Source organism: Macaca fascicularis, chromosome 2, assembly GCF_037993035.2.
Source record: "Macaca fascicularis isolate 582-1 chromosome 2, T2T-MFA8v1.1".
Taxonomy (NCBI): Eukaryota; Metazoa; Chordata; class Mammalia; order Primates; family Cercopithecidae; genus Macaca; species Macaca fascicularis.
The window spans coordinates 148,107,666-148,130,833 of NC_088376.1; the positions used below are offsets into that span (position 1 = coordinate 148,107,666).

Here is a 23,168-nt window from a genome sequence, read left to right on the forward strand (position 1 = left end):
AGTGGCTCATGCCTGTAATCCCAGCACTTTGGGAGGCCAAGATGGGCGGATCACGAGGTCAGGAGATCGAGACCATCCTGGCTAACACGGTGAAACCTCGTCTCTACTAAAAATACAAAAAATTAGCAAGGAGTGGTGGCGGGCGCCTGTAGTCCCAGCTACTTGGGAGGCTGAGGCAGGAGAAAGGCGTGAAACCAGGAGGTGGAGCTTGCAGTGAGCCAAGATCGCACCACTGCACTCCAGCCTGGGCGACAGAGGGAGACACTGTCTCAGGAAAAAAAAAAATCATAGACATGTTTTAGGCAGATTTTGATGTTTGCTATATTTCACAATTTTTTAAAGAAAAAGATCTAACATCTCCACTTATGAGGTTCCTAGAACAGTCAGCTTCATAGAGACAGAAGCAGAATGGTGGCTAACAGGGGCTGGGGGGATGGGGAATTAATGTTTAATGGGGAGAGTTTTTTTTTTTTTTTTTTGAGATGGAGTCTCATTCTGTCACCCAGGTTGGAGTGAAGTCATGTGATCTCGGCTCACTGCAACCTCTGCCTCCTGGGTTCAAGTGACTCTCCTGCCTCAGCCTCCCAAGTAGCTGGGATTACAGGCACCTGCCACCACATCCAGCTAATTTTTGTATTTTTAGTAGGGACAGGGTTTCACCATGTTGGCCAGGCTGGTTTCGAACTCCCAACCTCAGGTGATTCACCTGTCAAAGTGTTGGGATTACAGGCATGAGCCATAGCTCCCAGCCCTGAGACACAGTCTCACTCTATCACCCAGGCTGGAGTGCAGTGGTGCCATCTCGTGGTCACTGCAACCTCCACCTCCCAGGTTCAAGTGATTCTCGTGCCTCAGCCTCCCTAGTAGCTTCGATTACAGGCACCTGCCACTGTGCCTGGCTAATTTTATATTTTTAGTAGAGACGAGGTTTCACCATGTTGGCCAGGCTGGTCTCAAACTGCTGACCTCAAGGGATCTGCCCACCTCAGCCTCCCAAAGTGCTGGGATTACAGACATGAACCACAGCACCTGGCCAAAATTTCAGTTTTATAAGATAAAAAAGTTCTGGAGATGGTGGTGCTGGTTGCACAACAATGTGAGTATACTTGATGCCACAGAACTGTACACTTAAAATGGCTAAAATGGTAAATTTTATTTTGAGACAGGGCCTTACTCTGTGGCCCAGGATGGAGTGGAGTGGCATGGTGCGATCTCAGCTCACTGCAACTTCTGCATCCCTGGCTCAGGTGATCCTCCTACCTCAGCCTCCCAAGTAGCTGGGACTACAGGCATGTGCTACCACGTCAAGCTAATTTTTCTATTTTTAGTAGAGAGGGTTTCTCCATGTTGCCCAAGCTGGTCTGGAACTCTTGGGCTCAAGTGATCCACTGCCCCTGGCCAAGATGGTAACTTTTATATGTATTTTACCACACAAACACACAAAAATCTAACATCTCCCAGCTAGGATCAGGATGGAAACCACCAAATAAAAAGACTACATAGTCAACTGAGCAGAAAGCAAGATCTGTAATAAACATTTACTTTCTTAGCAAATCCTCAAAACCATAACATGAGGTAGGAACTTTTATTATCACAAGTCCAGAGAGGTAAACTTACTTGCTCAATGCCACACAGCAAGCAAGTGGCCTGTCCAGGATGTGATCTTAGGTTTGTCCGACTGCAGAGCCCCCACCCTCACTTTCCAGTGTGTGTGAGGGGGTCAGGAACAGAGGGAGGACTATTGTAAGCGGAGCCCCAGGCACTGTAGGGTCCTGGAGAAATAAGGGGGCAGTGGTGCCAGGAGCTCGATGGGGGTGTCCCTGGCCCTGGTGCCTGGGAGGAGGAGCCGATGTAGGTGGAGGTGCAAGGGCAGCTGGGCAGCCTGGGAGGGGGTCAGGTGGAGGCGTCTGAGGAGGGCTTCATCCAGGACCTGGAGCAGAGAGGTACGTTGTGTTGAGCCCCACATTTTCCAAGCAGCTGGGTACCCACCTCTAAGGGAAATGGGAGTAAGGTGGGCGCTTCCTCTATTCCCCACTGTTCTGCTGCTGTTAATCACATCTTCTTTATACACAGATGTGCACATTCATACAGGCACTCACACTGCAGCAGAGACTGGCTAGGGGGTCACCCAATCAGTTTCCTCCTAGGCACATGCCTCAACTCCATTTCCCAGCCCTCTCACAGCTTGGTGAGACGTGAGTGAGCTCTAGCCAAGTGAATGTAGGTGGCAGTATGTATGCCACTTCCACACCTGGCCCAGAAAAGCCTTACCCACTTGAACCTACACTGTCTCCCTTATCTGGCTGGATATCAACAGCCTGGGTCCCTGAGTACTTACTGCTTGGAGCAGAGCCCACTCCCGTTATTTGACCTTAACATGAGGGCACAGTTCTTGTGTTAAGATTCTGGTAGTCTGGGCTTACTCTGTTAGAGCAGGTAGAGGCATCTGGTGTCCTAATACATGCATGCCTTTGACCCTTTGTACCAGACTCAAAGAATGGCAGACTTAAGAGGGTTTTAGAAATCAGCCACATCAACTCCCTTATTGAACACACAGACAGAATGAAGCTCAAGAGAGTGTTACTTGCCCAAGGCCACACACCAAGATGTGGGTACAGATACAGCCTTGGGAGCCAAAAGGGCTGCCTCCCAGTAGTCCCAAGCTGCAAAGATAAGGTCTTGAGATGCTGTCCATGCTCACCTCTCCCTCCACCCCTCAGAAAGCAGCAAGCAGGTGGGCTGGAGTACCTGTCTTTGGGGCTTGGTGCTCTCAGCTGGCAGCAGAAATCGCTGGCCCAGGACAGTCCCCACACGGGCAGAGTATGTGTGGTCCCCAAGCACAGGGCAGAGCTGTAGTACCATGTGTACCTGTAGTTGACTGGAGAACACTGGGCAACAGGAGAGCCCGGAGAGACAGTGGGCAGCTGCTCGTTCTGTCCCACCCACTATCACCCCTCCTGCTTTCCTTTGGGGAAACACCACCCCCTTTCTCAGATCACATGTTTCAGTGAGGTCGCTACTACGACCCTGCATCCAGACAGGGACACACAACACGTCAGGACAACCACAGCTATCAATCTGCCTGGCTGTGGGATCCACTCATGATGAGATGCAACCCTGATTTAATTGCTGAAGCCATCAGCCATAAGGACTGTTTTTTCCTGCTGGGGTGCTAGCCTGAAGCTGCCTTCTCTAGCTGGGCCTGGTCACATACACCTCTGGGGGCCATCAAATGCTTCCCAGGCTGCTGTTGATACCACCATCTCCCCAGCCCCTTGCCCCCTTGAGCCAAGTGCAGTTTTTTGTTTTTTTTTTTTTGAGACGGAGTCTCATTCTGTCTCAGGATGGAGTGCAATAGTGCAATCTTCGCTCACTGCAACCTCAGTCTCCCAGGTTCAAGTGATTCTCCCGCCTCAGCCTCCCAAGTAGCTAGGATTACAGGTGCATGCCACCAACCCCAGGTAATTTTTGTATTTTTAGTAGAGACGGGGTTTCACCATGTTAGCCAGGCTGGTTTTGAACTCCTGACTTCAAGTGACCCATCCGCCTTGGCCTCCCAAAGTGCTGGGATTACAGGCGTGAGCCACCGCGCCCGGCTCAAGTGCAGTTTTTTTTTTTTTTTTTTTTTAGACGAAGTCTCACTCTGTCGTCCAGGCTGGAGTACAGAGGCGTGATCTTGCCTCACTGCAACTCCTGCCTCCTGGGTTCAAGCGATTCTCCTGCCTCAGCCTCCCGAATAGCTGGGATTACAGGCACCTGCCACCATGCCCGGCTAATTTTTTTTTTTTTTTAAGGCAGAGTCTCGCTCTGTCACCCAGGCTGGAGTGCAGTGGCGCGATCTCAGCTCACTGTAAGCTCCACCTCCCAGGTTCATGCCATTCTCCTGCCTCAACCTCCCGAGTAGCTGGGACTATAGGCGCCCGCCACCACACCCGGCTAATTTTTTGTATTTTTAGTAGAGACGGGGTTTCACCGCATTAGCCAGGATGGTCTGCATCTCCTGACCTCATGATCCGCCCACCTTGGCCTCCCAAAGTGCTGGGATTACAGGTGTGAACCACCGCGCCCGGCCGTGCCCGGCTAATTTTTATAGTTTTTAGTTGAAACAGGGTTTCACCATCCCTGCCAGACTGGTCTTGAACTCCTGACCTCATGATCCACCCACCTCAGTCTCCCAAATCAAGTGCAGTTTTAAAGGCTGGCTGGGGTGCAGACCTACCTGTCAGTGGCTGCAGCTGGACCAGGGCACAGCCAGAGCCTGTGGCTACCACACGAAAGTGACTGAGAGTCTTCTTGACACCTTGCAGGATGTCCTTTCGGGATGGGGCCTTCACTGGAACTGTCTGTGGTGCCAGTCAAGAGTGAACAAGCCTTACACAGGCCTGGGAGCTATAACCAGACCCTCCCTGCTCCCAACAGACTCTGGGCAGGGCCACAGTATAGGCAGTGGTCAATTGCCTGTTTTAGGGGACAAGAGAGCCAGCCCTCCCAAATCCATACCCCTGACTCCTCTCCGTAGGGTACTGTATCTAGAAGCATCCCTCCTCTTCCCTGCCCAGACCCGGACTCACAAGATTGACCCCATCAATGTGTTCCAGTTTCAGGGCGGCCTGGATCTTCCCCTCCGAAGCAGTTGGGATCCCATTAGTGACAGCACTGAGGAAGGGGCAGGAGGAGGTCACACAGTGGCTTGCTGGGCCCTCCCCACCACCTTAAGAACCTCCCAGCACCTCTCACCAGTAGGTAGCTGTGGGCCTCTGGGCTCTCTGTGAATGGGTGAAGAACTTCTGGAGGCGACTAGCCGTCTGAGGACAGCTGGAGAGGAGTACAAGCCCAGAGCTTTCCCTGGAATAAGGAGACAAATTACACAAGTTAAAGTCCCTTGAACTCACCCACTAAAAAGGAAACTCTTAGGAAGGAACACTGACCTGCTTCAGGCCAAACACTAACACCAGGACTATAACCTAGACCACCTCCTGAGAAATAAGTAAGGTTTCCCCTTCTTTGATATCAAGACTTTGTAGCTTAATGTGTTTCTCATTTTTCCCCAGCCCCCAGGGAGCTCAGAGCCAAATGTCGTAAGGATTGTCTACCATGTGCCAGAACTCTACTAGAAATTCTGTACATAGTAGCTCTTAAATAAGTTCCCCACAAAAAAGCTCATGAGTTTGTGGAACTGCAGAAATATTTAATCTCAAGTACCATCTTTAATTGATGGCAGTTAGAGGAAAGAGTATCATGGATCGACTAGCAATGCCTGCCACGAGTACAGTCATGGAGAAATGACTGCACACTAAGCATAGGTATTATTTTCTCTATTTTACCATTAGGGGAACTGAGGCTCAGGGAGGGTTTTGTTTTGTTTTGTTTTTTTGAGACAGGGTCTCACTCAGGTTGTTTAGGCTGGAGTACAGTGGCAGGATCTCAGCTTATTGCAGCTGCCATCTCCTGAGCTCAAGTGATTCTCCCATCTCAGCCACCCGAGCAGCTGGGACTACAGGCATGTGCTACTATGCCCAGCTTGTGTGTGTGTGTGTGTGTGTGTGTGTGTGTGTGTGTGTGTGTTTCTTTTGTTTTGTTTTTTTAAGTAAAGATAGGGTTTTGCCATGTTGCCCAGGCTGGTTTTGAACTCCTGGACTCAAGCAATCCTCCCACCTCGGCCTCCCAAAGTCCTAGCGATTACAGGCATGAGCTACCATGCCCGGCCTCAGGGAAGGTTTTGTTGTTGTTGTTTTTCCAGAGATGGGGTCTATTTTGCCCAGGCTGGTCTCGAACTCCTGGGGTCAAGTGATCCTCCTGCCTTGGCCTCCTAAAGTGCTGGGATTACAGGCGTGAGTCACTGTGCCCAGCGTCAGGGAGGTGTCATGCTTTGCCTGGTATCACACCATTTGTACTTGAGGATTTGAACCCAGAGTCATCAGCTTCCTCCTCTTCACTGTACCTGTATCCACCTCTACGATCTCAAACCTTCCTATGGAAAATGTGTCAGCATATCCCAAAGCAGCTGTTTCCCCACCATAGATGGATGCCTGTACTCCTAGCTTCCTATCACCCCTACCACTTACTTCCCAGATGCTCGGACAACCTGAAGCTCCTGCTCCCCGAGCCCCAGGGACTGGCTCAGCTCTGGCAGCACTGACAACAACGTCAGCTCTCCTGATTTTCCTGGAAAGTAAGAAAGAAAAATTACAAGAGGCCAAAGCTTCACGCCTTCACTTTTCCCTCCCCAGACACAAAACCCCCTTCTGCTGCATTCCCTTCCCACATACCCGGCCTGTACCTGTCACTGGTAGACCCTGTGGCTTGTTCAACATCACTAGAGGTCCTGAAACATACATCACATGAACATCAGCAAAAGCAACAGTAACCCTTTATGCAGCACTTAAGAATTTCCAGAGCACTTTCTCACACATCTTAGCACATGGCCCCATCATGACTCTCAGACGTGACTTATCTACCGCACACCAAACTGAACTGCTTTCTGTTCCTCTGCCACCTCAGAGCCTTGGCACTTACTGTTTCCTCTGTCCCCAAATTTCCCAGGTCTGGCTCCCTATCACCTTGGCTCAAATGTCACATCACAGAGAGGTCTGAATCTCCAATCCAACGTCTGCCCTCTTCCTACAGTTCCTCACCATTAGAACATCCTGTTTCAGTTTATGCATAGCACTTATCACTAGTAACTTGTTCATTTATTTTCTGACACCCATTTCTCCCATTAGAGAGAAATCCATTTCTCCCTTGAGAGCGGAAACCATATCTATCTTTTTCAGCACTGTATACCTGCCTAGAACAGTGCCTGGAACACAGCATATGTTTAAGAAATAGTTGAGAAAAGAAATAAATCACTGAATGGAGAGTGGGGTTCAGAGAAATTCAGTTATTTTCCTAAAGCCACACAGCAAGCTGATCACAGAGCCTAGATGTCTGACTCAAAGCCTGTGTTTTGTCTATCAATAAACAATAATTTGTTGTCGTTTTTTTAGACTGAGTCTTGCTCTGTTGCCCCAGGCTGGAACACAGTAGCACGACCTCGGCTCACTGCAACCTCTGCTATCCGGGTTCAAGTGACTCTCCTGCCTCAGCCTCCCCAGTAGCTGGGATTACAGGCGGACGCCACCACACCTGGCTAATTTTTGTATTTTTAGTAGAGACGGGGTTTCACCATGTTGGCCAGGCTAGTCTCGAACTCCTGACCTCAGGTGATCCGCCCGCGTCAGCCTCCTAAAGTGCTGGGATTACAGGCGTGAGCCACCGCGGCCAATAAACAATAATCTAGTATAGCAACTCCTGTAACTGAGCGCCGGCTATGTGCAAGGCTTGATAGTTATTTGCATCCTCTCCCCACTCTTAACCCTACTGCATCATGGCAGTAAGGTTAAAAGCGGGGAGAGGGTGCAAATTAGGTGGCTCGTCCCAGCTCATGCTGCTAGTGGGAGGCAGAAGCAGGGCTGATCCCGTGGCTTCACTCCGCGGCAGTCCCCTCCCGATCCCTGTGCGGCCGTGCCTCTCACCCCTCACCTTTCCGGTCCACCACGGCTGCCCGCAGCGCATCAACCAACTCCTCCCGACTGAGGTTTTTTGGCAGCAGCCCCGGGAAGGGCTGGTCTCCGAGGGGCCCCGACCGTAGGCGGGAGCCGCGGGGTTGCCTGTGATGCCTGGACAACGAGGGAGAAGCAATGGGAGTCATTCCGTCCCGAGGTGCCGCCCATTCCTATCTCCCGACGCCTCTTCCCAAAACCTGCGGCCTCTGACAAATGCCTCACAATGTCTAGGCTGACCTCGAAAATTCAGGTAGACCGGTCCCATCCTACAGTCGAGGGCACCGAGGCTGAGAGAGGCCAAGGGGCTGTTTTCGGGTAACATCTACCTGATGCAGATCCCGCACGTGCCTTCCCGCTGCCCTAGCCTCCGTCCCGCATGAGGGAGGGGGTACTTAATCACCGGGCTTCGATGCCAAAGCCTGCGTCCTCGGGCGCTGTGCTTACAGCCAGGCCCCACCGCCAGCCACTCCAGATCGGACCCAAAACACGGCGGCCGTCCATCTCCCGAGTCAGTACAGTGCGCATGTGCTTTCAGAGGAGCAGCGCCACGCTCCCGCCAGCGCGCTGATTGGTCAGCTTGAGTGTCAATCGGAATGGTGACGAGGCGGGACTCAGAGCCGGAGGAGGCGGGCTTTTCCTCCTCCCAGGAAGGAAATACAGCATTGCGGGCCTGTGCTTTTAGGGAGAGCTCAGGCAGACGAATTTGATCTGTTAAGAAAATGTGTCTTGGTCGGGCGCGGTGGCTCATGCCTGTAATCCCAGCACTTTGGGAAGCCGAGGAAGGCAGATCACAAAGTCAGGAGATCAAGACCATCCTGGCTAACACGGTGAAACCCCATCTCTACTAAAAATACAAAAAATTAGCCGGTCATGGTGGTGGGCACCTGTAGTCTCAGCTACTTGGGAGGCTGCTGCAGGAGAATGGCGTGAACCCAGGAGGCGGAGCTTGCAGTGAGCTGAGATCCGGCCACTGCAGTCCTGCCTGGGGGACAGTGCAAGACTCCATCTCAATAAATAAATAAAATAAAATATACAGAGTCCTCCTTTTTCAGCAGTGAGTAACTCAAGGCCTTGGTGGTTTTGGAGGACAACTGCAGCTAAGGAGTCAATTTGGGCCTAAAGGACTGATAAAGTTTATGATACGTCTGTCATGCTAGCAAAGAAGTCATTAGAAACACTACAGAAGGTCGTGACAGAGGTTGAAATGCCTGCTATTCCAGTACCAAGAGCAATAGTGGAGGCAGAAAGTCCCAAATTGACAAGCAAGGGAATTAGTGGAATAACTCTTCTTTGTCGTGTCGGTGTCATGAGGAGAATAGGAAGCTCTTCGGTCCCATTTGCAAATTGAATTTTGGGAGTAAGGAAAACTAGTGTGCATATTCCTGTCCAATTAGCAGGTAGACACATGTAAGTGGAGGAGCCACAGAGGAAGAAGAGACCTTGTGCAAGGCAAACTGGAAATGCAAAGTAAAAAGATGAGATGGAGTACTGTAGCAGGACAAGCCATAGACAAAACTCCTCACACACCGAGTTAAAGAAGGAAGGGGTTTATTCGGCCGGGGGCATTAGCAAGACTCCTGTCTCAAGAGCCGAGTTCTCTGAGTGGGCAATTCCTGTCCCTTTTCAGGGGTCATAACTCTAAAGGGGTGCATGTGAGAGGGTCATGATCAATTGAGTAAGCAGGGGGTACGTGACTGGGGGGCTGCATGCACCGGTAATTAGATCGGAACAAAACAGGATAGGAATTTTCACAGTACTTTTCTATACAATATCTGTAATCTATAGATAACATAACGGATTACGTCAGGGGTGAATCTTTAACTACCAGGCCCAGGGTGTGGCGCTGGGCTGTCTGCTTGTGGATTTCATTTCTGCCTTTTAGTTTTTACTTTTTCTTTATTTGGAGGCAGAAATTGGGCATAAGACAATATGAGGGGTGGTCTCCTCCCTTATTCCCCCCCTTTGAGACTCTTAATAGTGGGAGTTCTCACTTATTTTTACTACCTATGTCTTCTTGCAAGACAGATCGATAGTGATTCATATAGTACACTTGTGCTGAAGCATTTTGGTGAACAAAGGTAGCGATGAAGCTTTTTGTCATTTGAAGAAGTACAGGTAGCAAACAAGGGAGCAGTAAGCATGTTCCTATTACTGTTATAACTCTTGTTTTAAGAGTTTTAAATCCTCCTAGCACTGGGAACCATTTTCTAAACATGGCTCCAGGATTAAATCTATGCCACACTTGCACAGGCACATGTGCCAGTTTTGTCATATCTCTAACTATGTCTTCAACTACTTGTTCTTGATTATCTATGTGTAGGCAGCAATTAGTAAGGTTAAATTTCCTACAGACCTCTCCTTTAGGTGCTAGCAAGTAGTTGAGAGCTAATCTATTTTGATAGATAGTATTTCTCATCTGAGTTTCTTGCCAGGCTAGAATAGTCAAGGCTCTGCTGGTTTTGTTAGTGGTTATTTTTAAGACAGCTTGTAACCATATGATTTGGTTGATCATGTAAATGGGGGTCCAGTATCCCCACGAGCCATCTTGTGCCTAAGTAGCCAGCCTATAATATTGTATGATTCTCTCAGGGGACATTTATCATTTTTTCAATTTCCTATAACTATGCTTCTCTTTTCACGGGAAGCATAGACAGGGAAGCCCAGGAGTTCGCCTGTTTTTATGGGCAGTAGGAAGAAAGATGGTTTAATAGTGCCAATAACACAACTACCCGCCTACTGGTCAGGTAATTTGGTGTAAACTCTATACCTACATATCCAGTATAATCCAGTGGGGGCTGACCAGTCCTGGTGGGACTCTGGGTGGGTCCACACAGTTTGCAACTTTGGAAATTTACTAAATGAATTTCTCTATGTGTGATTTGAACTCCACTAAGTGACTGTTTTTGTGGTACTATTATACAGTTTCTATCTCAGACAACTAAGTCGTCCTACAGGGTGGGTGAATTCTTTTCCTTCTCTAGCTATGCAATTTGTCCAATAATTGAGGTTTTAGGACCCAGAAATTATCAGGGTGAGTCTTTTGAGCCGGGAATTAATCAGGAACTGCGTCTATAGGTACTAATTCTCAGGTTTCCCACGGCCATTGATCTCCCATTACAGTTCCTCCACATACATAACATGAAGTGACATTGAAAGACTGGGCTACATGCTCGGCTAATTGCAAAAACAAATTTCTTATTTTTCCTTGAATTTCTGGTACTGGCACATTTAGTTCATCATAGAAGGTTTGAAACACCGGCTCAGGAGAGTGTTTGTAAATTTCTCCTGGAACCAAGATATTTACTTGAGGATCCAGTCCTGCTGTGTCAATTCCTAAGGTCACATGCTCCTCTTTTTACCAGCGAGGATCAAGGGGGTTGGTTATTACTAGCTCTGAGGGGTTATATTGTCCTTTGGTACAGGAAGGGCCATTTTTTCCTTTCTGAAGGTGGACTGGATCCATTTTTTTTTTTTATCCAGGTGGCCTAAATGACACAAGACAAGTATTTATATTTATTTCTATGCAGTCCTAATTTATGACAAATGTACTTATTTTCTGCCACATAGCCTCTTTTCCAATTAAGAGAACAACACCTTATTCCTAACTTATTACTATTAATAACAGCACAGGCATCAAATTTTAAGATGACTTGTTTGGGCACCTTTTTTTCTTCTGCTTTGGCTAAGACTTTACTCCTATCGTTTATGAGCCCCTAGCAGTCCTTAGTCCTTAATCTTATTTTAAAAACTGTGATCATGGGAGGCTCAGATGGGTCATAACACACATTAGGTTAGTCATTTCCTGGGCTACATACCTGGTATAGAATAACATTATACAAACAAGTTCTTTTTAGAGTTCCAGTACACTTATAATAACCACAAAATAATAGGACCATAGCAACCTTTTGTCCTACCTCAGTGACTTGATATGTACACAGGGAACAGTCCTCAGTCTGAGGAAGTTCAGTTGAAGTCCTTACTGTAAAAGTCCAAATTTTAAGGAAAATGAGTCCTGCGATGAGTTTCCTCATGCTTTGGCTGTGCGTGGACCAGTCAGCTTCCAGGTGTGACTGGATCAGGGCTTGTCATCTTCTTCAGAGTCACTTTGCAGGGGTTGGCGAAGCTGCTTCCATCCACGTACCTCTCACAGTCTATTGATGTTTAAGGATGGTCTCGGAGGCTGGGCCTGCTAGAATAAACTGAGTCCAACACCTCTACACAGTTATGTTCAACTGGGCTCTCTGATACCGGGAGCAAGTTGGTAGGGTTTAGGGTGTTGCAAACTTTAATGGTTATGTGGCGATTTTCACATAGCAAGCTTTGGTACTTGGTTAATCTAGCATTTGTTAACCAATGATGTCCTTTGGTAGTCATTAAAGTTACCACAGCATGGGGGGCCTTTATATTCAGGTTTTGCCTAAGGGTTAGTTTATCTGCTTCTTGTGATAACAGGTCCGTTGCTGCTAGGGCCCGTAGACCTGGGGGCTAGCCTTTGGAAACCCTGTCTAGTTGTTTTGAGAGACAGGCTACCGACCTTGGCCAGGGCCCCACAGTCTGGGTTAAAACTCCAACTGCCATTTTTTTCCTCTTTCTGACACATAGAGTGTAAAGAGTTTTGTCAGGTCAGGTAGCCTCAGGGCTGGGGCCGACATGAGTTTTTCTTTTAATTCATGAAAAGCTTGTTGCTGTTGGTTGTAATAGATGTAGTTTATCTAATCTACATTTTTATTAACTGTCACCTACCAAAATATTGACTCAAATCCTGCAGCTATTTGATTTCAAGCTTTAAATTGATCTGGTATTCCTTGTGGGACTCTAATTGCGTCTAAATAGACACGAGAGTCGAAAGACCTATAAGGGGCTTCTCTTGCTTTACAATATCTCATTTTTTTTTCCTTCTGGTTGATGAAATGCCAGGGTGAAAGGGATAGCCAAATGGACTAAAGTACAAGTGCCACTCCAGTTATTCGGCAGAGTGCCCAGTAAAGGTCCACCACAATACCACCACACCTCTGCTTGGGGATGAACAAGGGCTGACTGATTGATAACCTCTTGAAAATTATTAAGCTCACTGCATCCTTTCAGGTCTCCAAGGAACGCTAAGTTTCCTCCCTGTTGTGAGAGACACAAAGTGAACTTAGTGTTGGGAGACAGAGGCTGGATGGCCCTTGGGGGCTGATCCGCAGGGTGCCGGACTTTGGGATATAGCAGAGAGACCTTGGCACGACTTATTACTCCAGGCTGTAGAATCCTGGAAAAGAGCTACTATGCAGCCTACACCTGGTCGACTGGAGGACCACCTTAGTGGAAAGGGGAAAATCTGGGCCTCTGGCCTGCCATGTGCACAAGCATAACAATTGCTTTTGTTTAATGTACAGACGGAATATTTGATCCATTTTAACCAGGCATTTGCATCTTGGTGTCTTGTCTTAATTGCTAACATTTGTTTTAAATCTTTAACTTCTATGATCCTCTAGTAAAATGGATGTATGGTTTTAGGAAATTACAAAAACTGGTTGGGGCAGTCCATCCTTGCTCTTTAGTGGCCCACAGAATGTTGGACCAACTATGGCATGAAAGCTCTACATTGGGGGGCAGGACTCCTGCATTGGCACTGGGGTCTTTATCGAAATCTCCCCGGATTAAATGGTCCTAGTTTACTAATGCCCAGTCTGAGGAGAGTCAGGAGGGACAGAAGTACTTTTCTGAAGTAGAAAGCTGTCTTTGACTTGGGAAGTCCTCACATGGTATAACAAGGCAAGCATTAAATGCAATAGTTTGAGGTGAAATTGACTTGGTTATGTTAATAACTAGATGGTCAGCAATAGAACGAGGAAAGAAGAAAGGGTAATAGAATAGATGAAAAGAGTTAAATTTTTCTTAGCTTTAGTTTGGTAGGGTTTTCCCGTGGGACTATGGCCCACGACTCTGGAGGGGGTGGTGCTTTCTTGACTCGAGTGTGATGAGTCCATCCTTTTTTTTTTTTTTTTTTTTTTTTTTTTTTTTGCTGTACAAACAGCAGTCTTGGTGGTTAGTAGCACAAGGTAGGGTCCTTCCCAGGATGGCTTGAGTTTTTCTTCTTTCTAACCTTTGATGAGAATGTGATCTTCAGGCTGGTGCTGGTTTACCGGAAATTCTAGGGGTGGTACATGTGCTAAAAGACTTTTCCTAGACAGGCTAGGAAACCAGGGATTTCAAGCCCAAAAGCGGGATAATTTTTGCTATCGTGGCCACACAGAAGCGCTCTCCCTTCTAAGGCTGTCTCTGCACCTTGCAGCTTTCCAGGATGGGCCTTAGAAAAACTCTGTAGGTGTCCCTGGAGATTCAGGCCGGCTCTTTCCCAGGCTGGGAATGAAAGACCTGGCCAGTCATATGCAATTCCGGAATGTTGCTCAGGCTGGAGTGCAGTGGTGCAATCTCGGCTAACTACAAGCTCCGCCTCCCAGGTTCACGCCATTCTCCTGCCTCAGCCTCCAGAGTAGCTAGGACTGCAGGCGCCCACCACCACACCTAGCTAATTTTTTGTATTTTTAGTAGAGACGGGGTTTCACCGTGTTAGCCAGGATGGTCTTGATCTCCTGACCTTGTGATCCGCTCGCCTCAGCCTCCCAAAGTGCTGGGATTACAGGCGTGAGCCACCGTGCCTGGCACTTGCTTGTAGCTTTCTACAGAACAAATCTCACAGCTTGGTACTCAGCTCTTCATTTTATAATCTCCATGCAGGCCACTAGACGTTCACGTTTATTGTTTTCAGGCAGTATTATATATTTTCTAACATTTTCTATTTTAATAAAAACTTTTTGTGACCAGGCATGTGGTGACTCATGCCTGCAATCCCAGCACTTTGGGAGGCCAAGGCAGGAGATCACTTGAGGCTAGGGGTTCAAGAACAGTCTGGGCAATATATGGGAGGATCACTTGAGCCCAGGAGGTCAGGGCTGCAGTGAGCCATGATCGTGTCACTGCACTCCAGCCTGGATGACAGAGTGAGACCCTTTCTCCAAACAAAAAACAAAAAAATTTTTTTGTTACTTCTAAGGAAGTGTATTTATTTCTTTTCATGTATGTAGCTTTACTCCTAGATAGAAGTAAAGCCCTGAACTCGGAAAAAGAGATGGAAAAAGCCCTGAACTCAGAGTTAGATGACCTAGGATCTAGCTTGTCAACTCACTTTGTGAATTTGGGAAAATTACTTGAACCATTGGGGTCTACATAAGTATTTTTTTTTTTTTTTGAGACGGAGTCTTGCTCTGTCGCCCGGGCTGGAGTGCAGTGGCCAGATCTCAGCTCACTGCAAGCTCCGCCTCCCGGGTTCACGCCATTCTCCTGCCTCAGCTTCCCGTGTAGCTGGGACTACAGGCGCCCGCCACCACGCCCAGCTAGTTTTTTGTATTTTTTAGTAGAGACGGGGTTTCACCGTGTTAGCCAGGATGGTCTCGATCTCCTGACCTCGTGATCCGCCCATCTCGGCCTCCCAAAGTGCTGGGATTACAGGCTTGAGCCACCGCGCCCGGCCCATAAGTATTAAGATCCTGTCTAAGTCCAGGCACAGTGGTTATGCCTATAATCCCAGCACATTAGAAGGTCAAGGCAGGAGGATTGCTTGAGCCCAGGAGTTTGAGACCAGCCTGAGAAATACAGTGAGACCCCATCTATACAAATAATTTAAAAATTAGCCAGGCATAGTAGCACATGTCTGTGGTCCCAGCTACTTAGGAGGTAGAGGTGGAAGAATCGCCTAAGTCCAAGTGGTCAAGGTTGCAGTTAGCCATAATGACGCCACTGCACTCCAGCGTGGGTGACAGAGTAAGACCCTGTCTCAAAAAAAAAAAAAAAAAAAAGAATTCTAAAACTCTGTAATTTTTGTTATTTACATAGCAAATGTAGAGACTATTATAAGCATAAGGTTGTGCTGTATGCTTTGGAAAAGCAGATAATTTAAATATCTGATACACGATTTTGCTTGCTTATAATCAGTTGAGGAAATAAGACCAGTAAACAATGAAAAGTTTAAAAAGCTTCAAAGGGAGTAGATATAAAAAATGTCTTAGGGAAGACTTACAGGCAAAAAGTATATTTCAACATGCCTGTTAAAATCCTGGCATGAGGTGTTCGAATAGTAACACTACATGGAAAAGTCAAATAAGAGACTCCATTTTTCCATGACTTACAAATTATATATGTAATGAGAAAGTAAGCTATTCATTTGATAAATATGTATAGCATATCCATGATATCAAATGAAATGATACTTGCTGTCTTACTAGATGTTAGGGAATTCACACTGAATTATAATTATGTAATTATAATCCACACAGAATTATATCTGTAAATTCTACCCATAACAAACAGTACAATAGAAAAAATAGCTACAGGCCGGGCGCGGTGGCTCAAGCCTGTAATCCCAGCACTTTGGGAGGCCGAGGCGGGCGGATCACAAGGTCAGGAGATCGAGACCATCCTGGCTAACACGGTGAAACCCCGTCTCTACTAAAAAATACAAAAAACTAGCCAGGCGAGGTGGCGGGCGCCTGTAGTCCCAGCTACTCGGGAGGCTGAGGCAGGAGAATGGCGTGAACCCGGGAGGCGGAGGCTGCAGTGAGCTGAGATCCGGCCACTGCACTCCAGCCTGGGTGACAGAACAAGACTCTGTCTCAAAAAAAAAAAAAAAGAAAGAAAAAATAGCTACATAGATATGGTTGTAACAAAATCTAAAAAGTATAATAATGGAGATAGGAATAAAAATAATGTATAAAGAGAGAAGGCTGTTTTGGAATAATGGAAAGAGTAGGAATTCTGAAGTTGACATATCTGGATTTAGTCTCAATTCTGTCTCTTATCATGTATTTTGGGCAAATCACAGTTTTTCTTAGGGGTGATAAAAAGTACTTAATAGAGTTATTACGAAGACTAAATGAAAAGAAAAAAAAGCTCATGTTTGTAATCCCAGCACTTTGGGAGGCTGAGGTGGGAGGATCACCTAAAGCCAGGAGTTTGAGACCAGTATGGTCAACATAGTGAGATTCTGGCTCTACCCAAAAAAAAAAAAAAAAAATTAACCGTGCATGGTGGCACACATCTGTAGTCTCAGCTACTCAGGAGGTTGAAGCAAGAGCATCACTTGTGCTTGGGAGTTCGAGTCTGCAGTGAACTATAATTGTGTCACTGCACTCCAGCCTGAGTGACAGTGATCCCATGTCAAAAAAAAAAAAAAAAAGATAAGAAAAGAAAAATGATTAATTGAGGTAGTATATGCTAAGTACCTAATACTAAATATATATAAGTAGAAAAATATGCTTATTTTGTTTATTTTTACTATTTTCAGGGGTGACAGTTTTTAAAAATGACTTCTTTTTTTTTTTTTTTTTTTTGAGACGGAGTCTCGCTCTGTCACCCAGGCTGGAATGCAGTGGCGCAATCTCCGCTCACTGCAAGCTCCGCCGCCTCCCGGGTTCACACCATTCTCCTGCCTCAGCCTCCCTGGAAGCTGGGACTACAGGCGCCCGCCACCACGCCTGGCTAATTTTTTTTTGTATTTTTAGTAGAGACGGGGTTTCACCGTGTCAGCAAGGATGGTTTCGATCTCCTGACCTCATGATCCGCCCACCTCAGCCTCCCAAAGTGCTGGGATTACAGGTGTGAGCCACTGTGCCCAGCCGGTATATTCAAAGATTTTTAAGGAAATCTACTCATATGCTTTGGGAGGTAATCAAGCTGAAAGAAGTAATTAGTAGTAGTAGGGATGATTATTATTATAGCTAGATTTTTTTTTCTGCTCTTAATTACCACCTGCAATCTATAGATGAGGAAACAAAGAATTAAACTGGTAAATGAGGTTGTACAATTAGTCAGATGCAGAGATTATATTTAAGCTCAGGTAGCTTTCTTCTAGTGCCACACTCTTAGCTACTATGCTGTTAACTTACCTAACTGTACCTACATGTTTGTGTTTCTTCACATTTTTTTACTGAATTGTGTATAACCTTTAGTAATATGTTTATTAATGTTTTCTTATATCTGTTTTAGTAGAGTTTCCTTTTGTACCTCCGAAAGTATAATATAAAAATGGAATTATGGATGCCTTATGTAGTTTTAAAACCAGTTACTTTTCAAACATAAATTTTTTTAGGGTAAAACTATGATAAAACTAATTTACAACTGGAATTTCAAAGCTATTATCTTCTTGTTTTTTGAAAGAGAAAAGGGGGAAAAGGAAATAAAAAGTGAAGGGGGAAGGGGGAAAAATAAGAAAAAGCGAGACAGAGGCACTGCAGGATCTGCCCTGGGGGAAGGCTAAGGAGGGAGGGGCTATTATTTTTAGTCAATATAGACTTTAATTCTCTTGTCATTGTATGTAGTTTTTTCTTTCTTTTTTTTCTTAATGAAAAATTGGAGTTGGATAGATTAGATCTTCCCATTCTTACTTTCTCTGACTAAATTGACTATGATTAAATTAGTTAATATTTCTCAGACTCAATTTTCTCTCCTGAGAAATGGGAATAACAGTACTACAATATAGAATATAATTTGCTAATCCTTAATAAGTGTTAGCTTCATTTGCCCTTCTCTTCCTTTGCCTTTTTAATTCTAGAATCTAAAATAAGTATATGCTGTGACTGAACAGGTAAGATAGTTGACTCAAGTTTTAATCATTTTGCCTTTAAGTGTTATTTATGGGTGATTACATTGTAGGTATGATCAGAATAATACAGAAGTATTTATGAAGATCCTGTACTTTTTTCTTGACGAAAAGTTCAGTCCAAGGGGCTGTTTGTTATATTTATAGGTACCTTTACAGGAAATGCTTTCAGCCATGAGACTAATCCTCATGGACTTGTGGTTATTAATAGCCACAAATTGTAATAACAGTTCAAAAATGAAAACTTAATTCTGTCTTCTTTTTACAGCAACTTCTTCAAATACTGAAGCAGAAAACCAATCAAAATTCAGTGGACACTATGTTGAAATTTACTTTGGGCCGGGCGTGGTGGCTCAAGCCTGTAATCCCAGCACTTTGGGAGGCCGAGACAGGCGGATAACGAGGTCAGGAGATCGAGACCATCCTGGCTAACACGGTGAAACCCCGTCTCTACTAAAAAATACAAAAAAAAAACTAGCCGGGCGAGGTGGCGGGCGTCTGTAGTCCCAGCTACTCGGGAGGCTAAGGCAGGAGAATGGCGTGAACCCGGGAGGCGGAGCTTGCAGTGAACTGAGATCCGGCCACTGCACTCCAGCCTGGGTGACAGAGCGAGACTCCGTCTCAAAAAAAAGAATTAAAAAAAAAAAAAAAAGAAAAAGAAATTTACTTTGAATGCACTTTGGAACCTCACAGATGAATCGCCAACCACTTGTAGACACTTTATGAAAATCAAGGGTTAGAACTCTTCATGAGGGTTATAGAGGTCAGAATGGGAATTTAGCTTACAGTTTTGATATTTATTAATTACTTACTCTAGCATTCATTTTATATTTGGTTCTTTAGGTAATTATAGGTTTCTCTTTTTACAGTCTTTCCTAACTGAGTCATCCATTTAGCAGAAAGTTCTAGGACTTTCGGTAAGATATAAGCACTTCCTGCTAATTTCCAACCTGTATTTATTTCTGTCTGAAGTAACACATTGAAAGTTGCAGCTCTGCAGTGGCAGTATCATAGCCAATGAGGTCTATCCAAGGCACAATGCTAATTGAGAACTATTCCCAATACCTCACCATGACGACTTGAAATATGGCCGGCAATGGTAATTTCTTTTCTTTTCTTTTCTTTTTTTTTTGAGACAGGGTCTCACTTTGTTGCCCAGGCTGGAGTGCATTGGTGTGATCACAGCTCACTGCAGCGTTGACCTCCTGCTGGGCTCAAGCAATTCCCCCAACTCAGTCTCCCTAGTAGGTGGGACCATAGGTGTGTGCCACAATGCTCAGCTAATTTTTGTATTGTTTGTAGAGATGGGGTTTTGCCATGTTACCGAGACTGGTCTGAAACTCCTGAGCTCAAGTAGTCCTCCTACCTCAGCCTCCCAAAGTGCTGGCATTGTAGACATGAGCTGCCCGGTTGGCAATGGCAATTTTTGACGATTTCTAGGTGAATGAACAAAAAAAGAAATAAAGAAAGCTGCTGCTATGATACTTGTAAACAATGACATTGGAAAATAAATATTATTAAATTTTAAAAGACTATGAATATATATAATATATATAATATGTATTATATATATTATATATATTATATATATGCCGGGTTTGGTGGTTCACACCTGTAATCCCAGCCCTTTGGGAGGCCGAGGTGGGCGATCAGCTGAGGTCAGAAGTTCATGAGCTGTCTGGCCAACGTGGTGAAACCCCATCTCTACTAAAAACACATAAATTAGGCGGGCGTGGTGGCGGGTGCCTGTAATCCCAGCTACTTGGGAGGCTGAAGCAGGAGAATGGCTTGAATCCGGGAGGCGGAGGTTGCAGTGAGCCGAGATCACGCCATTGCACTCCAGCCTGGGCAACAAGAGCAAAACTCCATCATACATATATATATAATATATTTATATACACACACACACATATATACACACATATATATACATATATATAAATATTTTTGCCATATTAAAAGGAAAAATATAAATATGCATACACTTCTTTATATTTTTTGGTATTGTACAAAGTTTCACACTGGGCATGTTTTACTTTTTTTTATTTATTTTTGAGATAGGATCTGTCACTCTGTTGCCCATTGTGGAGTGCAGTGGCACAATCATGGCTCACTGCAGCCTCGACCTGCTAGGCTCAAGCAATTTTCTCACCTTAGCCTCCCAAGTGCTAGGACTATAGGCATGTGCCACTATGCCCAGCTTATTTACCTATTTATTTTTGCAGGCTGCAGTCTCGCCATGTTGCACAGGCTACTCTCAAATTCCTGGGCTCAAACAATCCTCCTGCCTCAGCCTCCTAAGGTACTGGGATTACAGGCAAGAGCCACCGCACTTGGCTTCGTGTTTCACTTTTATAATCAGAAAAACAGATCTCATTAAAAAATGTTGTTGTTAGGCTGGACACAGTGACTCATACCTGTAATCTCAACACTTTGGGAGGCTGAAGTGAGAAAATGTCTTGAGCCCAGGAGTTTGAGACCAGCCTGGGCAACAAAGCATGACACCATCTCTACAAAAAATAAAATAGGAAAATTAGCTGAACGTGGTGATATGCACCTGTAGTCCCAGCTAGTGGGGAGGCTGAGGCGGGAGGATCACTTGAGCCTAGGAGTTTGAGGGCTGCAGTGAGCTGTGCTCATCCCACTGCACTCCAGCCTGGGTGACAGAGCTCTCTCTCTCTTTTTTTTTTTTTTTCATACGGAGTCTTGCACTGTTGCCCGGGCTGGAGTGCAGTGGCACAATCTCGGCTCACTGCAACCTCCGCCTCCCAGGATCAAGCGATTCCCCTGCCTCAACCTCCTAAATAGCTAGGATTACAGGCACCTGCCACTAGGCCCAGCTAATTTTTTGTATTTTTTTAGTAGAAACAGGGTTTCACTATTTTGGCCAGGCTGGTCTGAAATTCCTGACCTTGTGATCCATCTCTCTTTTTTCTTTTTTGTTTTTGAGACGGAGCCTCGCTCTGTCGCCCAGGCTGGAGTCTCGCTCTGTCACCCAGGCTGGAGTCTCGCTCTGTCACCCAGGCTGGAGTGCAGTGGTGGGATCTCGGCTCACTGCAAGCTCCACCTCCTGGGTTCTCACCATTCTCCTGGCTCAGCCTCCCGAGTAGCTGGGACTACAGGCCCCCGGCACCACGGCCGGCTAATTTTTTGTATTTTTTGTAGAGACGGGGTTTTGCCGTGTTAGCCAGGATGGTCTCGATCTCCTGACCTCATGATCTGCCCACCTCAGCCTCCCAAAGTGCTGGGATTACAGGCTTGTGCCACCGTGCCTGGCCAATTCGTCTCTTAAAAAGAGAGAATTCATTAACCTACAAGATTCTGTGTTTGTAGTTAATGATTACTACTTAAAAAGTGCTTACAAAGGCCTGGCACGGTGGCTCACGCCTGTAATCCCAGCACTTTGGGAGGCTGATGTGGGCGGATCACCAGAGGTCAGGAGTTTGAGACCATCCTGGCCAACATGGTGAAACCCTGTCTCTATTAAAAATACAAAAATCAGCCAGCCGGGCGCAGTGGCTCAAGCCTGTAATCCCAGCACTTTGGGAGGCTGAGATGGGCGGATCACGAGGTCAGGAGATCGAGACCATCCTGGCTAACACGGTGAAACCCCGTCTCTACTAAAAAATACAAAAAAAAAAAAAAAAAAAAAAAAAAAAAACTAGCTGGGCGAGGTGGCAGGCGCCTGTAGTCTCAGCTACTCGGGAGGCTGAGGCAGGAGAATGGCGTGAACCCAGGAGGCGGAGCTTGCAGTGAGCTGAGATCTGGTCACTGCATTCCAGCCTGGATGACAGAGCGAGACTCCGTCTAGGAAAAAAAAAAAAAAAAATTCAGCCGAGCGTGCTCGTGGACGCCCATATCCAGCTACTCAGGAGGCTGAGGCAGGAGAATCGCTTGAACCTGGGAGGCAGAGGTTGCACCACCGCACTCCAGCCTGGGAGACAGAGCAAGACTCTGTTTCAAAAGAAAAAAAAAGGACTACTTACGAATCACATATTTCTTAATATATTGGATATGGATTAAAGTGAGCCCTCTAGTATTTTGAGACAAAGGTAAAAGATCAAATATTTTGTCAATTTAAATTGCTGTAACAGGTAAAGTGCCTATGTGGCAAAAGCCATTTTATTTTATTTTATTTATGTATTTATTTTTTGAGATGGAGGCTGGCTCTGTCACCCAGGCTGGAGTGTGGTGGCGTGATCTTGGCTCACTGCAAGCTTTGCAAAATTACAAGTATCCTTGCACAGGGGCCATGCTAATCTCTGTACCCTTCCAATTTTAGTATGTGTGCTGCCAAGCGAGCACGCAAAAACCATTTTATTTATTTATTTATTTATTTTTTTTTTTTGAGGCGGAGTCTCGCTCTGTAGCCCGGGCTGGAGTGCAGTGGCCGGATCTCAGCTCACTGCAAGCTCCGCCTCCCAGGTTTACGCCATTCTCCTGCCTCAGCCTCCCGAGTAGCTGGGACTACAGGCGCCCGCCACCTCGCCCGGCTAGTTTTTTGTATTTTTTAGTAGAGACGGGGTTTCACGGTGTTCGCCAGGATGGTCTCGATCTCCTGACCTCGTGATCCACCCGTCTCGGCCTCCCAAAGTGCTGGGATTACAGGCTTGAGCCACCGCGCCCGGCCGCAAAAACCATTTTAAAGCAGACCTCTGCTCTCAAGGAATTAGATTATGGGAGGCATAGATTAGTGAGTTAAAAAAATATAAATTGGAGCTTGTTTTCCACATGCAAGCCGTGAGGAGATGGATTTTTAGGAAAGCTGAGGATTGCCATTTAAGGAGGACCTATTTGTTCATTGTAGCCTTCATGGAAAACAACCTAAATGTCCAGTAATAGAGGAATTATTAAATAAATTACAGTATTTGATTGTTTTATTCAGGGTTAATATGATTTTTTGATACAGAAGTTGCCTGAGGTCACCTGAAATGGAAAGGGGAAATTTATTTTTAAGTATTTGAGGGTCAGGTGCAGTGGCTCAT

General features: G+C 45.9%; 1 protein-coding gene, 1 non-coding gene and 1 pseudogene across 15 annotated transcripts; 1 reads left to right on the forward strand and 2 right to left on the reverse strand.

Moving 5' to 3' along the window:
• Positions 1 to 1,508: 1,508 nt before the first annotated feature.
• RPUSD3 (RNA pseudouridine synthase D3) lies at positions 1,509 to 8,055 on the reverse strand. Of its 14 annotated transcripts, none has more exons than XM_005547759.5 (9): positions 7,945 to 8,055; positions 7,522 to 7,658; positions 6,281 to 6,325; positions 6,066 to 6,165; positions 4,738 to 4,845; positions 4,572 to 4,656; positions 4,220 to 4,343; positions 2,749 to 2,888; positions 1,509 to 1,930 (listed from the first exon to the last, which is right to left on the reverse strand). In XM_005547759.5, the coding sequence occupies exons 1-9, from the start codon at positions 8,043 to 8,045 to the stop codon at positions 1,739 to 1,741; spliced, it is 1,032 nt and encodes a 343-aa protein (XP_005547816.3). In that variant the 5' UTR covers positions 8,046 to 8,055; the 3' UTR covers positions 1,509 to 1,738. The 14 variants fall into 14 exon arrangements, with proteins under 14 accessions (XP_005547816.3, XP_065395008.1, XP_073888974.1 ...); XM_065538936.2 differs by having other exon boundaries at positions 2,702 to 2,888; XM_074032873.1 differs by having other exon boundaries at positions 7,871 to 8,055.
• Positions 8,056 to 19,173: 11,118 nt separating this feature from the next.
• Positions 19,174 to 19,319, forward strand: LOC123572148 (U4 spliceosomal RNA). The gene has a single exon (XR_006696467.1). It is a non-coding gene; the product is annotated as a U4 spliceosomal RNA (small nuclear RNA).
• A 3,069-nt stretch (positions 19,320 to 22,388) lies between these two features.
• LOC123572027 (U6 spliceosomal RNA) lies at positions 22,389 to 22,488 on the reverse strand (annotated as a pseudogene).
• Positions 22,489 to 23,168: the final 680 nt, after the last annotated feature.

What these genes read in the sequence shown, in the direction of transcription:
- RPUSD3 (XM_005547759.5), bottom strand. Translation starts at nt 8,045, where the DNA reads ATGGACGGCCGCCGTGTTTTGGGTCCGATCTGGAGTGGCTGGCGGTGG. An exon ending in ACAGGGTCTACCAGTGACAG is followed by an intron (nt 6,166 to 6,280) that starts GTACAGGCCGGG and finishes CTTACTTTCCAG; the next exon opens with GAAAATCAGGAGAGCTGACG. An exon ending in GCACCAAGCCCCAAAGACAG is followed by an intron (nt 1,931 to 2,748) that starts GTACTCCAGCCC and finishes TCTCTGCTCCAG; the next exon opens with GTCCTGGATGAAGCCCTCCT.